The 17,643-nt window shown below is 41.3% G+C and overlaps 1 protein-coding gene across 4 annotated transcripts in view; it reads left to right on the forward strand.

The window, feature by feature from the left end:
- eda (ectodysplasin A) overlaps positions 1 to 17,643 on the forward strand; it is a 239,093-nt gene that overhangs the window by 187,141 nt on the left and 34,309 nt on the right. For all 4 annotated transcript variants that reach the window (XM_073057898.1, XM_073057899.1, XM_073057900.1 and 1 more), the window contains exons 3-5: positions 5,977 to 6,000; positions 10,401 to 10,580; positions 15,284 to 15,318. In XM_073057898.1, coding sequence (XP_072913999.1) covers positions 5,977 to 6,000; positions 10,401 to 10,580; positions 15,284 to 15,318 — 239 coding nt within the window. The remainder of the gene's footprint in view (positions 1 to 5,976; positions 6,001 to 10,400; positions 10,581 to 15,283; positions 15,319 to 17,643) is intronic.

Genomic DNA, 17,643 nt, shown 5'->3' on the forward strand with positions numbered 1-17,643 from the left:
TTTTAGGTCACAGGCCAACATCTGTGCTATATTTTTTCTGAAAAGTAAAACTTATTTTTAAGTTGAATTTAGTTGAAAGTAAAACTTATTTTCAGAGTGCATACCTGTCACCACATACAATCCTGAGATCCTTTTTCCTGTGGGCATACTTAGCAAATCTATAGAATAGTAACTGTAAACAGGGCCAGTGAAAAAGCAAGGGCATAAAAGACAACAAACTGTGCAAATGCAAATATAAATAAAGAGTAATAAATAACAAAAGTATGAAATAACAAAATATAGAGTCCTTAAAGTGAGATCATTGGTCATCTATCTCAATAGTTGAGTGTAGTTATCCCCTTTTATTTAAGAGCCTGGTGGTTGAGGGGTACTAACTGTTCTTGAACCTGGTGGTGTGAGCCCTGAGGCACTTGCACCTTCTACCTGATGGCAGCTGTGAGAAAAGAGTATGACCTGGGTGTTAAGGATCTTTGATGATGAGTGCTGCTTTCCCGTGCCAGTGTTCTCAACGGTTGTGACAGCTTTACGCATGATGTACTGAGCTGAATGCAATACCTACTGTAGGATTTTCTACTCGAAGGCATTGGTGTTCCATACCAGGCCTTAAAGCAGCCAGTCAATACACTTTAAACTACAGATCTATAGAAGTTAGTCAAGGTTTTTGATGTCATGCCAAATCTTTGCAGACTCCTGAGGGAGTATGCTTTCTTTGTAATTACATTTATACGATGGGTCCGGTTCAGGGCCTCTTGAGATAGTGACACCCAGGAATTTAAAGTTACCAACCCTCTCCACCTCTGATCCTTCAATGAGTACTGGCACATGGAGCTCTGGTTTCTCTCTCCTGAAGCCTGTATTCAGTTCCTTGGTCGTGCTGACATTGTTGTTATGACACCACTCAGCCAAATTTTCAGTCTCCCTCCAGAATGCTGATTCCTCACCACCTCTCATATGGCCCACAACAGTGGTGTCATCAGCAAACTTGAAAATGGTGTTTGAGCTGCACTTAGCCACACAATCATACAGGTAAAACCAAGGTAGAGCAGAGGGCTAAACACACAACCCTGTGATGCTGCTGTGCTGATGCTGATTGTGGTGGAGATGTTTTTGCCAATCCAAACTGACTGGAGTCTGCAAGTGAGGAAATCCAGGATCCAGTTGCACAAGGGATATCGAGGCCCAGTTCTTGGTGTTGATTGATTAGTTTTGAGGGGATGATGGTACTAAATGCTGAGATACAATCGATAAAGAGCATCCTGATGTATGCACCTTTGCTGTCCAGATGTTCCAGAGTTGTGTGAAGAGCCAATGATTTCACCTCTGAGTGTGGACCTATTGCTCCAGTAGACAAATTGGAGTGGATCGAGGCCACTACTCACATAGGAGCTGATATGTTTCAACACCAACCTCTGAAAACACTTCATCGTTGTGGATGGAAGTGCCACTGGGTGATAGTCATTGAGGCAGGCTACCACACTCATCGTGGGCACTGGTGTGACTGAGGGAAGAGTACTGCTTTGACTATCAGCTTGTTGAGTTCAAAATTTTCAATAGTTCTGTATGTGAAGAAAATATGCAGGCTTGAAGCCTGTGGGTACCACACACTGCTGAAGCAAGAGGTTGAAGTTATCTGTGAACGCATCAGTCAGTTGGTCAGCACAAGTCTTCAGTATCTGGCCAGGTACTCCATCTGATCTTTATCAGTCCTGATGAAAGCTCATTGCCCAAAATGTCAACTGTTTACTCTTTTCGACAGACCCTGCCTGGCCTGCTGAGTTCCTCCAGTATTTTTTGTGTGATACTCCATCTGGACCAGATGCTTCCCTTGGATCTCATTGGATAGCATGCTATGTTGGAGAATACTGCTTTGACTGTCTGCTTGCTGAGTTCAAAATTATTAATAGTTCTATGGGTGAAGAGAATCTGCAAGCACACACAATTATTGCTTTGAGCAGAAATTGAGATGTGGCCAATTTTCTTTCAAATATATTCCATAAGGGAGATGTTCAAAGGGGTTTTAGACAGGTCCCAGCTCCTTAGTGATCAGTGCATGAGGTGAGATCTTAAAGAAGTTCTTTTTCAAGATTGTATTTGTGGAGAATGCACAAACTTAGTGTTTCCATTAACAAACTGAAAGCAACACTGATGCCTGTCAGTGTGACTAACTGTCAAACTAAGTTTTGAGAATGCATGTCACACATATTTCAAGTCTGACTCCGGGAATTAATGAAAGAGCAGGTTGCAACTTGCCTGATGAGTCAACAACTGGTTTAGCAAAATAGTTTAATTTCTGAACAATTTTCTTTTCCATAAAGTTTGCAATATGCACTTTGTGGCTACTTTGTTATGTACAGGAGTGAACCTATAGTAGCCTTCTACTGTGGTAGCATATCCACTTTAAAGTTCAACATGTTGTGCATTCAGAGATGTTCTTCTGCACACCACTGTTTTAACGCATCATTATCTGAGTTACTGTCAGCTTGGAACAGCCTGGCGACTCTCCCTTGACCTCTCTCATTAACAAGGTGTTTTCGTCCACAGAACTGTCGCTCACTGGATGTTTTTTCTCTTTCTTTGCACCATTCTCTGAAAGTGCATGAAATTTACTACGGGATCTTGCGATCACAATAAAAATGTCCAAGACAATCATTTGTTGGACCGTGCACAACCTCTGATGCATTCCTTCCTGGGTGGCTATTACAGACAGCAACACAGAGCGCAACTAGTACAGCTCCACCACTATCAAGCAACTCACTATTGGAATAGATCCTCAGAACTTGATGTCCTTATTCAGCAGTGCCTTGCAATCATAAAATAGGCATAAAAGGACAAACAATTACACCTTCATTTGGACCCAGACAGGCCACTGCGACCAAGCATGCTGCCATCCTACTGCCTCCTAGAAGGTTATAAAATCATGAGGGATATAATAGGTGATGTTTACAATCTTTTCCCCAGGGTTGGGAGAACAACCCTAGAGGACACAGATAGAAGAGAGATTTTAAAGAGACCTGAGAGATTACTTCCTGACACAGAGGGTATGAGTACTTGGAATGAACTGCCAGAGGAAGCGGTTGAGATGGGAAATTGATCTTGGACGGCTCCAAGGCATTGTAGGCCCTTCATCTCTTAGAGTCCCCACCCCACAGCTACACCCATTAACTGCCACAGGGGCAGGTTGTGCATGGTTTTCTGAAGTTGGTGCTGTTCCCTCTGACACTCTTGCCTTCTGAACATCTTTGAGGATGAAGAACCTCATGATATTCACCTTAATCATTTGCACTGGTGTATGAGGGAGTGAATAGGTGATTCATAATTTTCTAACCTGAGTTATAGCGAAAGGTTGAATAGGTTAAGATTTTACTGCCTGGAGCATAGGAGGATGAGAGGAGATTTTATCGGCAGATACAAAATTCTGAGGAATATTGGTAGTGTTATAGTACGCACCCGACCATGGCGGCTTCTGGGTTTAGACATTCCATTGCTCCGGAGTATGGATTGCTGGCGCTGCTCTTTTAAAGATTCAGGCCCACTCCACTAATTGGCGGCCATGTTCTGGCAGCAGGATTTTAGTATTTAAGGAGCACCTGAACTCGGGTTTTGTGCTCAATCATGAGCTCAACTTCAGTTCAGTTTGCAATTGCATGTTTTGATTTCTGTCTCGTTCTGGATTCTTGTCCAGCATCTAGTCAAGAACCCTGTTTTTGTCTCAGTCTCAAAAGCATGCCTTGAGCTTGGTCTCAGATACTCCAGCACTTGCTTCCTTTCCATCCTCGCCTGGGCCTCATGTCACAGGTAGAGCTAAATGCAAGGAGAGTTTTTCCACTGAGGCTGGGTGAGAAGAGAACTAGAGGCTGTGGGTTAAAGATGAAAGGGGAATATTTATGAGGAACCTGAGGGAGGTCTTGTTCACTCAGAGGGTGGTGCATACATGGAGCGAGCTGTTAAAAAAAGCAGTGAAAGCAGGTTTGATTTCAAAATTTAAGAGAAAATTGTATAATTATGTGGATGGGAGAGGTCTGGAGGGCTTTGCTGTAGATGCTGGTTGGTGGGTCTGGTCAGAATATAGACCAAAAATGCCATTTCTATGCTATGGTGTTTTATGATTTTAATTGGCTACTGAAACTTAATGCCTGCTTTACATCTTAGATAATGAATCGGCAATAAACTGCAGCGCAGTGTGATAGATGATGAACTACATTGAGTAAGAAATGCATGAATAATATGCAGAAGTGTTCAACACTTCAGATGAAAGCTGATCAAAATGGTGCAACAGTACTGTCGTCCTAGCAGAAAGGAATTTGTGTTCAGTAGTTGAAATTCAAAGGATTTATTCTCGCAGTCAATCTATGCACACTCATGCAAAGGAGCTATTTATGCAGCAGACAGTCCAACTTTTAGAAGGGGCAGGTGTCCAAGACTAGCATTGGAGTCAATCATCCCTGCTTTCTCTGTAGTCTTCCAGTAATGTTGATTTATGCTCGGTTATCAAACATGACATACATTGGCAATCTTTGGCCGTAAATGTCAGAAACCCAGTAAGATCTGGACGAAGTTCACAGATGGCTAAGTGGTTCAGTGACTTCTTGTTTTAATTTTTCTTTTGTGAAACATTCCCTTAAGCCGCAGGAGACAGTGATTTCTGGTCCTTTAAACTAAATTTATGTAATGCCGTTCTCACAATTAGCTCAATTACTTAAGCCTTACTCAATGTATACAGATTGAATATTTTGTCCTTTTGGGCTAATAACCGAGGGATTAAATGACTACGAAATGTAAACAGAACCTTAATAAGTGCAGAATTTTTATATGAATTCCACAGGTCTTAATGTCTTAAACACTCTTTAATGTATTGTTCTAACATTCTCTCTGAGGTTTCTAGAAGTAGTCTTTCCCATTGAGGTTCCAGATTTTCATATCGAACCCTCTGTTGGCATGTTTTCATTTGACGGGGGTCTTAGCATGGAATTCTGAGCTGTTTGGTACCCTTTATGATCTGCACATCTTCTTGGAATGGAATACTAATACCTGCCTCTTCAAGCCCTGTGGTGCTCCCGTCGCTGCTGCAGTCTGGTGTTTGCTTGGTGGAAGGGAAGCTGGACGGGTGGCTGGTGTGTGAGTGAGTGAGACAGCCAAGTGTGGAGGGGAATGCAACAACAATAAGACCATAAGATAGAGGAGCAGAATTAGGTTATTCCGCCCTTCGCATCTCTGCTGCTATTCCATCACGGCTAATTTATTTTCTCTCTCATTCCCTCCCCACAATCTTTGACATGCCTTAGCAGTCAAGAACGTATCAACCTCCATTATAAATATACCCAGTGTCTTGATCTCCACAGCCGCCTGTGGCAATGAATTCCACAGGTTCACCATAAAACAATGACAAATGTGGTGGTCCTCGGACTCAACTACCTTCAGCTGAAGAGTAAATGAGGGGAGAAGCACTATCTTTCACCAATTCCATGTGTGCAGCTGCAAAACACTAGAATAACTCTTTGGCAGTGTTTGCCTCCTCATATCTTTGATTTACAATTACCCAGAGGGAAAACAAGCTGTCTTTCATGAGCAACACGAGTGAATCTGCAGATGCTGGAAATAAATAAAAAACAAAAAACACGAAATGCTGGCAGAACTCAGCAGGCCAGACAGCATCTATGGGAGGAGGTAGTGACAACGTTTCGGGCCGAAACCCTTCATCAGGAGTGAAGTAACATGGGATGGTCGAGGGGGGATAAGAAGTGGGGGGAGGGATAAAGGGATAAAGCTGTTTGGTGATCTTTGCAACATGCAATTAATATCTATTCACTGCCAGTGGAACATTTAGGGTTTCATAACAGCAACTGTGATTTTTACATAAATCAATGAACTGATAACACATTTTTTCCATGTATTAAATATCTAAACATGTTGGAACTGCAATAAAGATGTCTGTTAATCAGAACTTCTCTTTCTGATTTGATTTGTTTTCTTTTCTAGGTAAAAGCAAAAGCAAAGGGAAAGGTAGGATGAAAATGGTTATCTTTTGACAAATTTGGCACGGGGTTTGGAACTTTCAAACTAAAATCTGTATTCCCCTCTATTTACCTTGGATTACAATTCAGAAATGGAAACTGTTATTGTTGCCATCAAAGGAATCATCAAAATTCAAGCTATGCTTTCGGCTCACACCCACCCGTCCTGCCAAAGGGATATCTGCTTCAATTAAAATGTGCTAAGAAATCAGATTCAGCTCCAGAGGGTGGTACAGAATTCAGTGGTCTACTGAAATACAAAATTTGGTTACTAGAAGCAAGCTATTCTTCAAACAGAAAGTTCAGGAGCAATCCAGCAAAGATGTTCAAGCCCATGACAGGTTTTGACAGGAATAATTCAGAAATTGTTTACAGTGGTCAGTAACCAGGGATTTAAGGTATTTGTCCTAACAATTGTAAATCACAAGTTTTTTTTTAAATATATGCCGCAAATTATTAATTGTTTGAGCAGGTGAAGAATACAAATTCATAAATAATTTCCAAAGTGGAAATGGATAATTACTTGAAGGGGTAATATTTGCAGAATAATAAAGGAGGTTAATTAAATAACTCTCTGGAGCTGTTTACAGGCTGGGAGGATGATTTGTATCTTAAAATCCTAATACTTCTCAGTGTATCCTGAGTTACAGTCTGCAGGGAAAACACATATTACAAGGTTACGAAGAGGTAACTGAGTAACTGAGCAAGGAAGTAAAAATATGTAGATTTTGAGGCTTTTCTTGCCAGAATGATACAGATGTGAGACAATGTCGCAGAAGCCATTAAATTATAAATGAAAACAATGGTGTAGATTAAAGCGGACTTTTCCCAATAGTTCACAGGTAAAGGGCTTCAGAAAGGAGCCAGGAGAGGAATCCTAACATAATCTGTGAAAATGCAGAATATATTTCCCTAATAATGTGTGTGTTCATCTTTGCAAAATTGCCTAAATTTGCATTTTACACTAATAAAAATATGCCAAAACATATACCAGAATCCTTCACAATTGATAATGATATTATCTCTCAGTGCTGCAGGTTTCCAGTGGAGATTTTCATGCTTATGAGCTGGGAATACTTCCACTCCCATCTGCAATTAGAATAAATAATGCAATTATTAAGCTCCCACAGTTTCTGAATCCACTTATGAATAGTTTTTACACAAATCATCTCTTCCAGCTCCTGAGGGTACTGACTCATGTTGTGCCCTGGGACAATGGATTCTTTATGTGTAAGCCAACGAGACTGTATGGTCATGGTTAATTTTTAACCCAACCTTATCTATGTTCTTGCTCAACAGTCTTGGGCATTATTTCTAGTGAGGGTTGTGGGTGAGAAATCAGTGTTCCGATATCTTTTACTGAAGATGACTCCAACCCAAAATCCTCCAGTCTGTAAATACTACATCACCGAGCATAGGGTCTGGGACACAAGCAAAATACTCCAGAAGCCAGAACTCTGAAGTAAAATCAAATCAAAAACCCTGGAAAGATTCAGCAGGCAGAATGGTATCTGTAGGGAGAACTGACATTACAGTTCAATGGCATTTCTTCAGTGCTTGGCCCGGTCTGCTTGCAAATATCAGATTGAATTTATACGGAGTCCAGTTTTACTTTATTATTACTGTTAATTATTATTTGGTTGTTATTGTCACATGTACCAAGATAGAGTGAAAAGCTTTTTGTTTACATACATTCTACACAGACCATTCTATATATAAGTACAAAAAGAAAACATTAACAGAATGTAGAATGTTGTAATATACCAATACAATATTGAGTCATACAGCAGGAAACAGGCCTTTGGCCCAACTCTTCTCTGCCAGCTGTGTTGTCCAGCAAGCTAGTCCTGTCTGCCTGTGTTTGGCCCATAACCCTCTAAACTTCTCGTGTCCATTTACTAATCCAGATGGCTAGCTCACTCACCACCCCTCTAACTGAACTATCAATACTGCTTTGAGAAATCCCCTTAGACACATGTAACAAATTCTTACCCACCTAAACCTTTTGCACTAAGGAGTTCACAGTCCATGTTGGGGGAGTTGAAGTCACTCATGATGATAACCATGTTGGTTTTGCTGCTTCCCATAATCTGCCTGTACCTTTCTGTACCTATGGGGATTTGGGGATCTGCGGTGTCAACCATCATAGTGATTGGATCTTTCTTCTTTTGAGTTCTTCCCACATCGGTTCAGTCAATGAGCCTTAATTTCTTCCCCTCTAAGTTTAGCTGTGATATTGTTCCTTGCTTGTCATGCAGCCCCTTCCTCTCTTTTATCCCTCCCTATCTCTTCTCAAACCCTGGCACTCTGAGCAGCCATTCCTGTGCCTTTCTTGAACAGGCCTCTGTAATTGACACAACATCTGGCCCAATGAGCTTGTGCCATCCAATTAACCCATATGTCTTTGAGAGCTGGGAGGAAATCAAAGCACCCAGAGGAAACCCACACAGTCACGGGGAAAATATTTGAACTCCTTAAAGACTGCGGCAGGAATTGAAACCGGGCCTCTGGCATTGTAATAGCAATAATACTTGCTCTGTCTGTCTGTTCCCCTTGCCTCTGCTGGCAGTCGCTCCCTAACGCTTGCACCTCAGGAATAACCACTTTCTGAAACTCTGATCTGTAATACTCTCAGCATCCTGTATGGTACTCAGTACATCCACCATCAGCTCCAATTCCTTACATGGTTACTGAGCTGATGTAGTCATCAGGGAATATCCCTGTACTCCTACGTCATACAGGAGGAACACACTGTCCTTACTGCATTTATTCTAAAAGTGAAAAGCAAAACTTATCAAATCTAATCAGTCTCTCTTCGCAGCCTCCTCCTGCTAAAGGATCAGCTCCCCACTCTTAACAGCCCATTTTGAGATTGGCTGCTTCACTTAACCTTACTTTAAAACACAAAGGTTAGCTTTGCTTGTCATGTGTTCATTGAAGTGCACTGTTTGCATCAAATCAATTCTGCGAGGGTTGGGCTGGGCAGCCCAAAATTGTCGCCACACTACATAGCATGCCTACAACTCACTAACCCTAACTCTAGCTCTTTGGAGTGTGGGAGGAAACCAGAGCACCTGGAGGAAACTCATGTGGTCACAGGGAGAACATTCAAACTCCTTATTGAATCCTGATCTGCCGCTGTAACAGTGTTATGCTAACCGCTAGGCTACCAGGCTGCTTGAAGTGCCCTCCAATTAACTAATCAGTAAAATTTACCTTTTTATCGGTTCCTGCTCTAACTCTTGCTCCTGATTCCTGTAGAAATTAAATCATACAGTGTTACATTATACAGATATGCATCCCCGATGGTTAACAGGGGCAAGAGGGGAGGGGCCATCAGCTGTGGGTAACTGAACACTTGGATGAGGAAGCAAGTTTTAAACTGATTGTTTTCAGAGAAAGAGAAAGCGAGGGTCAACTAGACTTGGATGTGATCATTTAAGAATAAATGTTCATATTACCCTACAGACCCATTTTCCCTTGAGGAACTCTGCTGCCATGACCAACTGAAGCAGCAATTTGCAGATGTCCCACCAGTGCCTGTAGCTTTCGGATACCTCTCATTTGATTTTTCTGAAGTTGGTGAAAAACTGGGGTCTTAAGTAAATTCGGCCTCCTCTCATCTCTTGACTGTTGTTAATAGTGTTTTCTCATGGGAGGTATAGATGTGGAATGTGGTGTGTAACATCGGTCTCATTTCAATTGGGATTTAATGATGTAACCAACTTGGGGCCAGAATAACTTAAACTTGGCACTATTTTCCATCAGCTTGACAAAATAACAAGATAAAATCAATAGGCAAGAAATTTTTATTATGTATTTGTGGATCTGTGCAACTCCAGCATTTCTTAATGCCACTGCCAAAATATCCTGTAAGATGCTTCACACTCTGATTTGAAGCATTTACCATAAAAATCAGTTGCTTGTCAATGTGATGTTGTTTTTCCAGAGAATCTGGATCACTGATGTCTTTCAAATTCAGCTCAGTAGCTCAAGACACCTCTTGCTAATGCGAACCCTGTACTTGTTATTCATCAAAGAATCCACCCACTGCGGAGGCTCTGTCTTCTCCTATCGGGCAGAATATACAAAATCATGAAAGCACTTACCACCCAGCTCAAGGACAGCTTCTATCCCAGTTGTCAGACTCTTGAACTGATATCTTGTAAGAAAAGATGAACTTTTGACCTCACAATGTACCTTGTTTTATCATACATCTTGGTGTTTACCCGCATTGCAATTTATTCAGTAGCATTTACACTTTATTTTACCTTTTTCTACCTCAAAGCACTTTGTAATGATTTGATCTGTGTGAACAGTATGCAAGACAAACTTCTCACTCTTTCTCATTACCAGATTCCAATACCAACTCTCTCCATTATATTGCAGGCAAGAAAATGGGTCCACCTGGTCCACAGGGGCCACCAGGTCCTCCAGGCCCCCCAGGACCTCAAGGGCCGCCGGGAATCCCTGGAATCCCTGGAATACCAGGAACAGCAGTGTTGTCAGTTCCTGGACCACCAGGTCCACCTGGTCAGCCAGGACCTCCTGGACCACCAGGTCCACTAGGTAAGCCAGTAACAGTTTGATGAGCTAGAAATCTGACAGGAGAAGGAAATGGCGGGATGTCACAAGTTCCACTCAAGGAACTTAGGGGTGGTGAAACTATGGCATGCTGCCCAAGCTGGCACATACAAAAATTTTGTTCACATAGGGCATACAGTACCACCTGTCGATTCTTTAAACCCCACACAGAACAAAAAAGATACATGACGGTTATTTTTTCTGCCAAAGGAAGCAGTAAATGTTTTTTTTGCAACCAGACAACAGTGAGATATTTTCACAGGAAACGTCCCATGGCGGCTTGGCGTCAGCTGGACGTTTCCAAGAATACATGACATTGAAGGATGCGTTTTGAAATCCTTACAGACTGGGTGTACACATCAATATTGGTGGCCTACTGGTGAAATTAGTGCTATTCACAAAGCTGTCAAAACAACTAAATAGAAACCAGATATAAAATATTTGTCATCGTTAGTGCAGCAACAAAAATCTCACTGAGAGTAAAGTGCGTTTATTTTATTTTCCTTGATTTTTTAATGCATATGCACCAAAGTTTGCAATTCCACAATCGCATTTTTTATGTTATATATGAAATGCAATGCCCATAGCCAGCCGGCAGTGTAGTGGCACTTCGAGGCAAGAGATCCCGGGTTCGAATCTGGCTGTCTCCTTGTACACTTTCCATCCGTGCTGGGTTAGGCGCGAGCTAGCAAATCGGCCAAGTGAAGAACAGACAAATGCCAAGGTTGCTGCCCAAGGCGAGGAGAGGAATTTAATTAATAACAATGACAAAACTATTCAGGAATTATGTTACTTTTCAATTGTTTTTTTAAAAGATAAAATTTTAATAATTTTTGAATGTGTTTTCGAGAATGCTTCATTTATACATGTAACCAAGGAACAAGACTCATTCTTTTTCCTTAAAATAAGATCTTTAATTATTGTACCAATTCATTAATCAAAGAGAATCTCTGCTCAAAATTACAATTACCCTTCTCCCCTTTCCTCTCCCACCCACCTTCCCTCTTAGCTGGCAACCTGTCAGCTTGAACTCCTTACCCCCCACCCCCAACCTTATTATACAGGATTCTATCCCCTTCCTTCCCAATGTTGATGACGGGCGTCAATTTGAAATGTCAGCTCCTTATTCCCCTCCATTGTTGCTGTCTGACCTGCTGAGTTCCTTCCACATTTTCTAAGTGTTGCTCAAGATTTCTAGCATCTGCATATTCTGTTGTGTTTTTCCAAAACTCATGAAAGGTCATGACGTGGAACGGTATCTCCATCTCTCCACAGTGCTATCTCACATTCAAGCATTTCAGATTTCCAACATACTTAGTAATTTACTTTTAACTTGTAGACCTTGGGACTTTTTTGACAGATCTTTCTAAGTGTTTCTTTTATTGAACACTTCAATCCCTCAACTCTTAATATCATTAGAGATTTTGATTGACTTTCCACCTCGCACTGTTTCCCTTCCACTTTTCTGCCTGACCCCAATTCCACCTGTCTAATTTCCCAATTGTTGTCAAATGCTCTTCCTCTCTTCAGCTCTGGGCCCCAGCCTGGTTCTCCGTCCAATCACACTGAACCGATCTTCTCTATTCAATTCTGTCTGCAGCCCACCCCTAACCTGCAGCCAGCAACCAACTCCCCTTCCTCTGCAATGGTGGCAGACAGCAGACAGACCTGGTCTAAAGCTTCACTGTTAGGGCACCTGTACAAAGCAGACATTGCTGCACTACATCTGGAGCAAAAAACATCTGCTTGGCCTTCCATTGTTTCTCTCCAGTTCAGAAGCCAGCTGAAATTCCTAGCAAAACCACTTCCTTAAAAAAGAGCCTTAATTATTGTTACCAATTCATTAATCAATGAGGATTAATGAGCAAAAACCATTTAGGATCTAAAAGTGTCTCAACTGAGAAAACAAATATACTACTTTAATGAAGCCACAACAACTGAAGACAAATTTTGTAACTCATTTGGCAGCCTTTTTTCATTTGTAGTTGGGAGGGCTGTTTCTATTTTTCACTCCTGAACATGTTCATTCATACCTATTGAAATGTTACGAGATGAGCATCATGGAATGTGCAGCTGCCTCCTCAGTCCCCAGTGACCCAGGTTCAGTCCTGTCCTCCGCATGCTGTCTCTGTGGACTTTGCATCTTTTCCTTGTGACAGCATGGGTTTCTCCCAGGTGCTCTGCTTTCATCTGCATCCCAAAGACATCAGGTGGGTTGGTTGTTTGGTCACTGTAAATTCCACCAACCTCTTGGTATAATTGTTACAGTAAAGTCTGAGGAAAGTTGTTGAGTATGGATTACATGGAAAATCTGATGGGAATGTCTTTCTAGGTCATAAACATGCAAGTGATCTTATGTCAGTTCATATTTGGAAATTATTAGACTGAACTCCACATGAGAGTCTGGAAGAGTGACTGATACACTTACAGAACCTCCAAGCAACCCTTTAACTCCGGTGTTAATGTAGCTGGGAGCATCTTATCAGTAGAACGGCTAGGCATCGGCAACTTGATTTGGTCAACATCAGACTGAGAGAATAGTAAATCTAATGCATTTCCCAGCAAATAAACTTTATGCTCCACAAGCAAACTTTATTGTTTAAAACGAAAAACATTCTCAGCTATGGAAACAACTGCATGGTTCAGTGGTGTGAAGAAATCTTTTAAGACATCCAACAAATGGTCACTGCAATATGAGTGAAAATAAATCCTTCTTTTAAAATTCATGTAGTGTAGGGATTACTGAGAAGGTTAGTTGTTATCACTTATGCCTCATTGCCCTTAAGAGGGTGATGTGAGCCAGCACATGGATATGTTGTGGTCCTTCTAATGAAGTTATTCCTACAACAGTGTTTGGTAGGGAATTTCAAGGTTTAGACTAAATGACAATGAAGGGACAGTGGTCTAGTTTGTAGTAAGGAAGGCCTTCCATTAAATGGGATATTTCTCATTGGTGATGCTTCAGATGTGGAAATTAGGTTACCATTGTCTCCCTTTTAATACTCCCGGGCTGTTCAATGGTCAAAGTATATTTATTATCAAACTACGTACATGTCACCATATACTACCCTGATTTTTATTTTCTTGCATGCGTTCACATTAGAGCAAAGAAATACAACAGAATCAATGAAATACTATGCACAAATAAAGACTTGACAAGCAGATTACGTGCAAAAGTTGGCCAACTGTGCAAATACAAAAGAAACAACAATAAATCAATCAGTCAATCGTAGCTTTGTTCAAGTTTAATTGTCATTCAACCATACACATGAATACAGCCAAATAAATCTGTGTTCTATCAGGGCCAAGGTACAAGACACAGTACCAACAGTCACACACAGCACATATGATAGCTAAAAAAAAGGAAAATTGTCCAAGACAAGCATTTGCATCATTTGTTGGACCATGTACTGCCTCTAGTGCCTTTCTCCCTGGGTGGTTGTAGCTGCCAGCAGCACTGTGTGCAAGAAATCTAGCTCCAATGCCATCAAGCAAATCACCACTGGGACAGACCATATAACAATTACAGCACGGAAACAGGCCATCTCGGCCCTTCTAGTCTGTGCCGAACACTTATCTCACCTACTCCCACTGACCTGCACTCAGCCCATAACCCTCCATCCCTTCCCTGTCCATATACCTATCCAATTTTACTTTAAATGACAATATTGAACCTGCCTCTACCACTTCTACTGGAAGCTCGTTCCACACAGCTACCACTCTCTGAGTAAAGAAGTTCCCCCTCGTGTTATCTCTGAACTTTTGCCCCCTAACCCTCAACTCATGTCCTCTTGTTTGAATCTCCCCTACTCTCAATGGAAAAAGCCTATCCACGTCAACTCTATCTATCCCACTCATAATTTTAAATACCTCTATCAAGTCCCCCCTCAACTTACTATGCTCCAAAGAATAAAGACCTAACTTGTTCAACCTTTCTCTGTAACGTAGGTGCTGAAACCCAGGTAACATTCTAGTAAATCTCCTTGGTACTCTCTCTATTTTGTTGACATCTTTCCTATAATTCGGTAACCAGAACCTGCAGCACTTGATGTTCTCAATGTCCAACAGTGCCTTGCGATTGCGCTAAGGACAACCAATTACACCTTTGTTTGGACCCAAAGAGGCCGAGTGTGCCACTGTTGATGGATATGTAGATAAATAACAGTGAGAACATAAGTTATAGGGTCCTTAAAAGTGAGTCCATAGGTTGTGCTCAGTGATTTGTTCAGTGTTGAGGTCCAGTGTCTTATGGTATAGAAAGACATCACATTGAGAACACAGAGGAAAACTCCTGCATCCATCGTTGTCTTGAAAGGAAGTTAATACAAGAAACTCATCTTGAATAAGTTATTTTTACAAACCTCTCCCAAAGGCTCAGTATCCTATCATCTCGTGAGAGCCCATATCGATATTCCTGCTCAGTCTGGATTAAACGTTGCAACATTATTAATGGCATCATCTAACTTAATTTGCATATTCTAAGTCCTGCCCCAATATCCAGAAAGGCAGAACACCAGCTAAGCCTCCTGAATTTAAACAGCTCGATGGACAGGGCTGAAATCTGCTTTTGCTAAATAATATGCATACTTAACCAGGTTGGAAACAAAGTATGACAATATTGATATGGAATGATTCAGAAAAGGAAACGGAAGTAATTTTATGTATTACCATATGACTCTATTTTTCAGGTACTTTGGACAAAGCTTCAGACAGTCGAACAGCAGTAAGTATACTTTGTTAGCACACTTTTCTCGTGTGAATTCTATTGGGTTGTTGGGGATGTGATAATCATTGACAAATGACAAAACTTATAGATACCCTTCAGCTAATCGTGATGCTCACCTTCGTGGAGGAGTACTCACAGTGATTTTAACACAGCAACAAATGAGGGATTGTTTAAGACCAGTGTGGCCAATACTGTGCAGTCTGTTATGATACGGCAACAATCGATATAGAATTGAGACAGGTTTTTCTATAAACAAATAAAACATTTATTAAACACTGCTCAATAAAAAAACCAAAAGTAAACAAGCGACTAACTTAACCGGAAGTTAATGGCTCTATGGCAACTCGAACAGTTCTTAAAAGTGCTAAATGCAAAAGTCTAAATGATTTACACAGTCAATTAGGAGAGACTTTCCTGAAGTAATGAATTCCACAACGGCATGACGTTATTGCTGATCTCAGCCGAAATATGCCTTGCATGAAAGATTTACGACAAAGGAAATTAAAAACGGCTTAAAGGCACTTACCTTCTCCTTGGCGAAACGCTACGTCCAGCTCTTTCTGCTTTCACAATGCAGAAGCTATCTCGGATGCAGGTTACTACCTTTTGAATGAGGATTCAATAAAGTCGACCCTGTATTACTGATGACAACACCAACTTTACTCAATCCCTCGGGTTTCTGTACTTCCATAAATCTTCACTCTCCCACTGGACTGCAAAGGTAGGAATCAAAACTGGCAGCGTTGTGGCGAAAACTGCTGGCAATAACCTTTGAGACTTAAGACAGAAAGTAAAATTCCACTTTAAAACAAAACTGCGTCATGAGATGAATACACAGCATAACGAAGTCACTGACGAATTAAACAACAAACTGACCTGCGTCACAGCTAGGCTTTCCCCTTTTATACCCGTTGAAACAGGCCATCACATGACCTCTCACTGGCTCGAAAATTACATCATGTGACCTCACACTGGCGGGAAATTACATCACCCCACCATCACAAGACCATTACATCATGCTCACCAGGTACTCAATTACATCATGGTCATAAGACAGTCACAAGATACCCACAGGGTATGTAACAAGGCAAACTGCAGTGACATTACCTTTCGCTGCTGATTCCACTATCTGCGGTCTCTTGTGCCTCTGGATGCTGCTTTCATCCTCAAAATAGAGGGGCACCCTTTTAGAATGGAGATGAGAAGGAATTTCTTTAACCAGAGAGTGGTGAACCTGTGGAGGCCAACTCATTGAGTATATTTAAGGCAGAGATTGGTTAGTCAGGACATGAAGGGATAAGGGGAGAAAGCAGGAAATGAGGGCTGAGAAGAAAAATGGATCAGTCGTGAGGAAAGGGTAGAGCAGACTCAATGGGCCAAATGGCCTAATTTGGCTCATATACCTTACATTCTTATGGCCTAATTGGTATGGTTTATTTTCATGCCGTAAATTATATGAAAGTATGAGAAAGGCTCAACTGAAGCAAAATGTTTCTGAAGTTTAAAAAATACAAAATAAGAAAACTGGAGTAAAGCATCAGTTATTGCATGGATGGTTGAACTCTAAGGGGAAAAGGTTGGACAGATGATCTTAGAATTCTTGTATCTATTTGGCTGAATAGTTGACTTTGGAGTTTTAAACTTAGTATATTTTAGCGGATGATTTTGAGTTTATCCTCCGGAGTATTAAATTCTAGGCTAATATTTTCACTTTGGATACCCACTATGGCTTTGCATGAGTTTGCCTTTTGTGCTCCAACAACATAACAAGGAACTCATGGACTTCTTTAACATTAAGTAGATTTGATTGCTATATTTCTAGCTTCCTCAGCCAGATTTGATCCATTTCGATGAACTCCTGGTAAGCCACTTAATCGTTCTCTATAAACTTCAGGTCATAGAGAGATACGGTGTAAAAACAGGCCCTTCCACCTACTGTATCAATGTCAACTGTCATGCCTCTCTATAACTACTCCCTCTTGGCTTCATTGTTCCAGCTCCCTCTATGCCCTGCTCATTCAAGTACCTCTTCAGATACCTTTTAAATTTTGCTATTGTTCCTTCTTCCACCACCTCCTCTGGCAGCTCATTTTGGGAACCAACTGTACTTATGCGTTAAAAGCTTAACCTTCAGCTCCCCTTTTAGTCTCCACCCTCTCGCTTTAGACCTGTGCCCTCTAGTTTTAGACAACCCTACCCTGAGAAATAGGTGGCTAGTTGGAGACACATCTCTATCAAAGGGGGTGAAAGTCACTCCTTCCCTCTGCTAGCCTGCAGGTCACCCTTGGGCAGCACCTGCTCCCCCGATCAGGGTCAGATGAA

This window comes from Hemitrygon akajei, chromosome 10, assembly GCF_048418815.1.
Source record: "Hemitrygon akajei chromosome 10, sHemAka1.3, whole genome shotgun sequence".
Taxonomy (NCBI): domain Eukaryota; kingdom Metazoa; phylum Chordata; class Chondrichthyes; order Myliobatiformes; family Dasyatidae; genus Hemitrygon; species Hemitrygon akajei.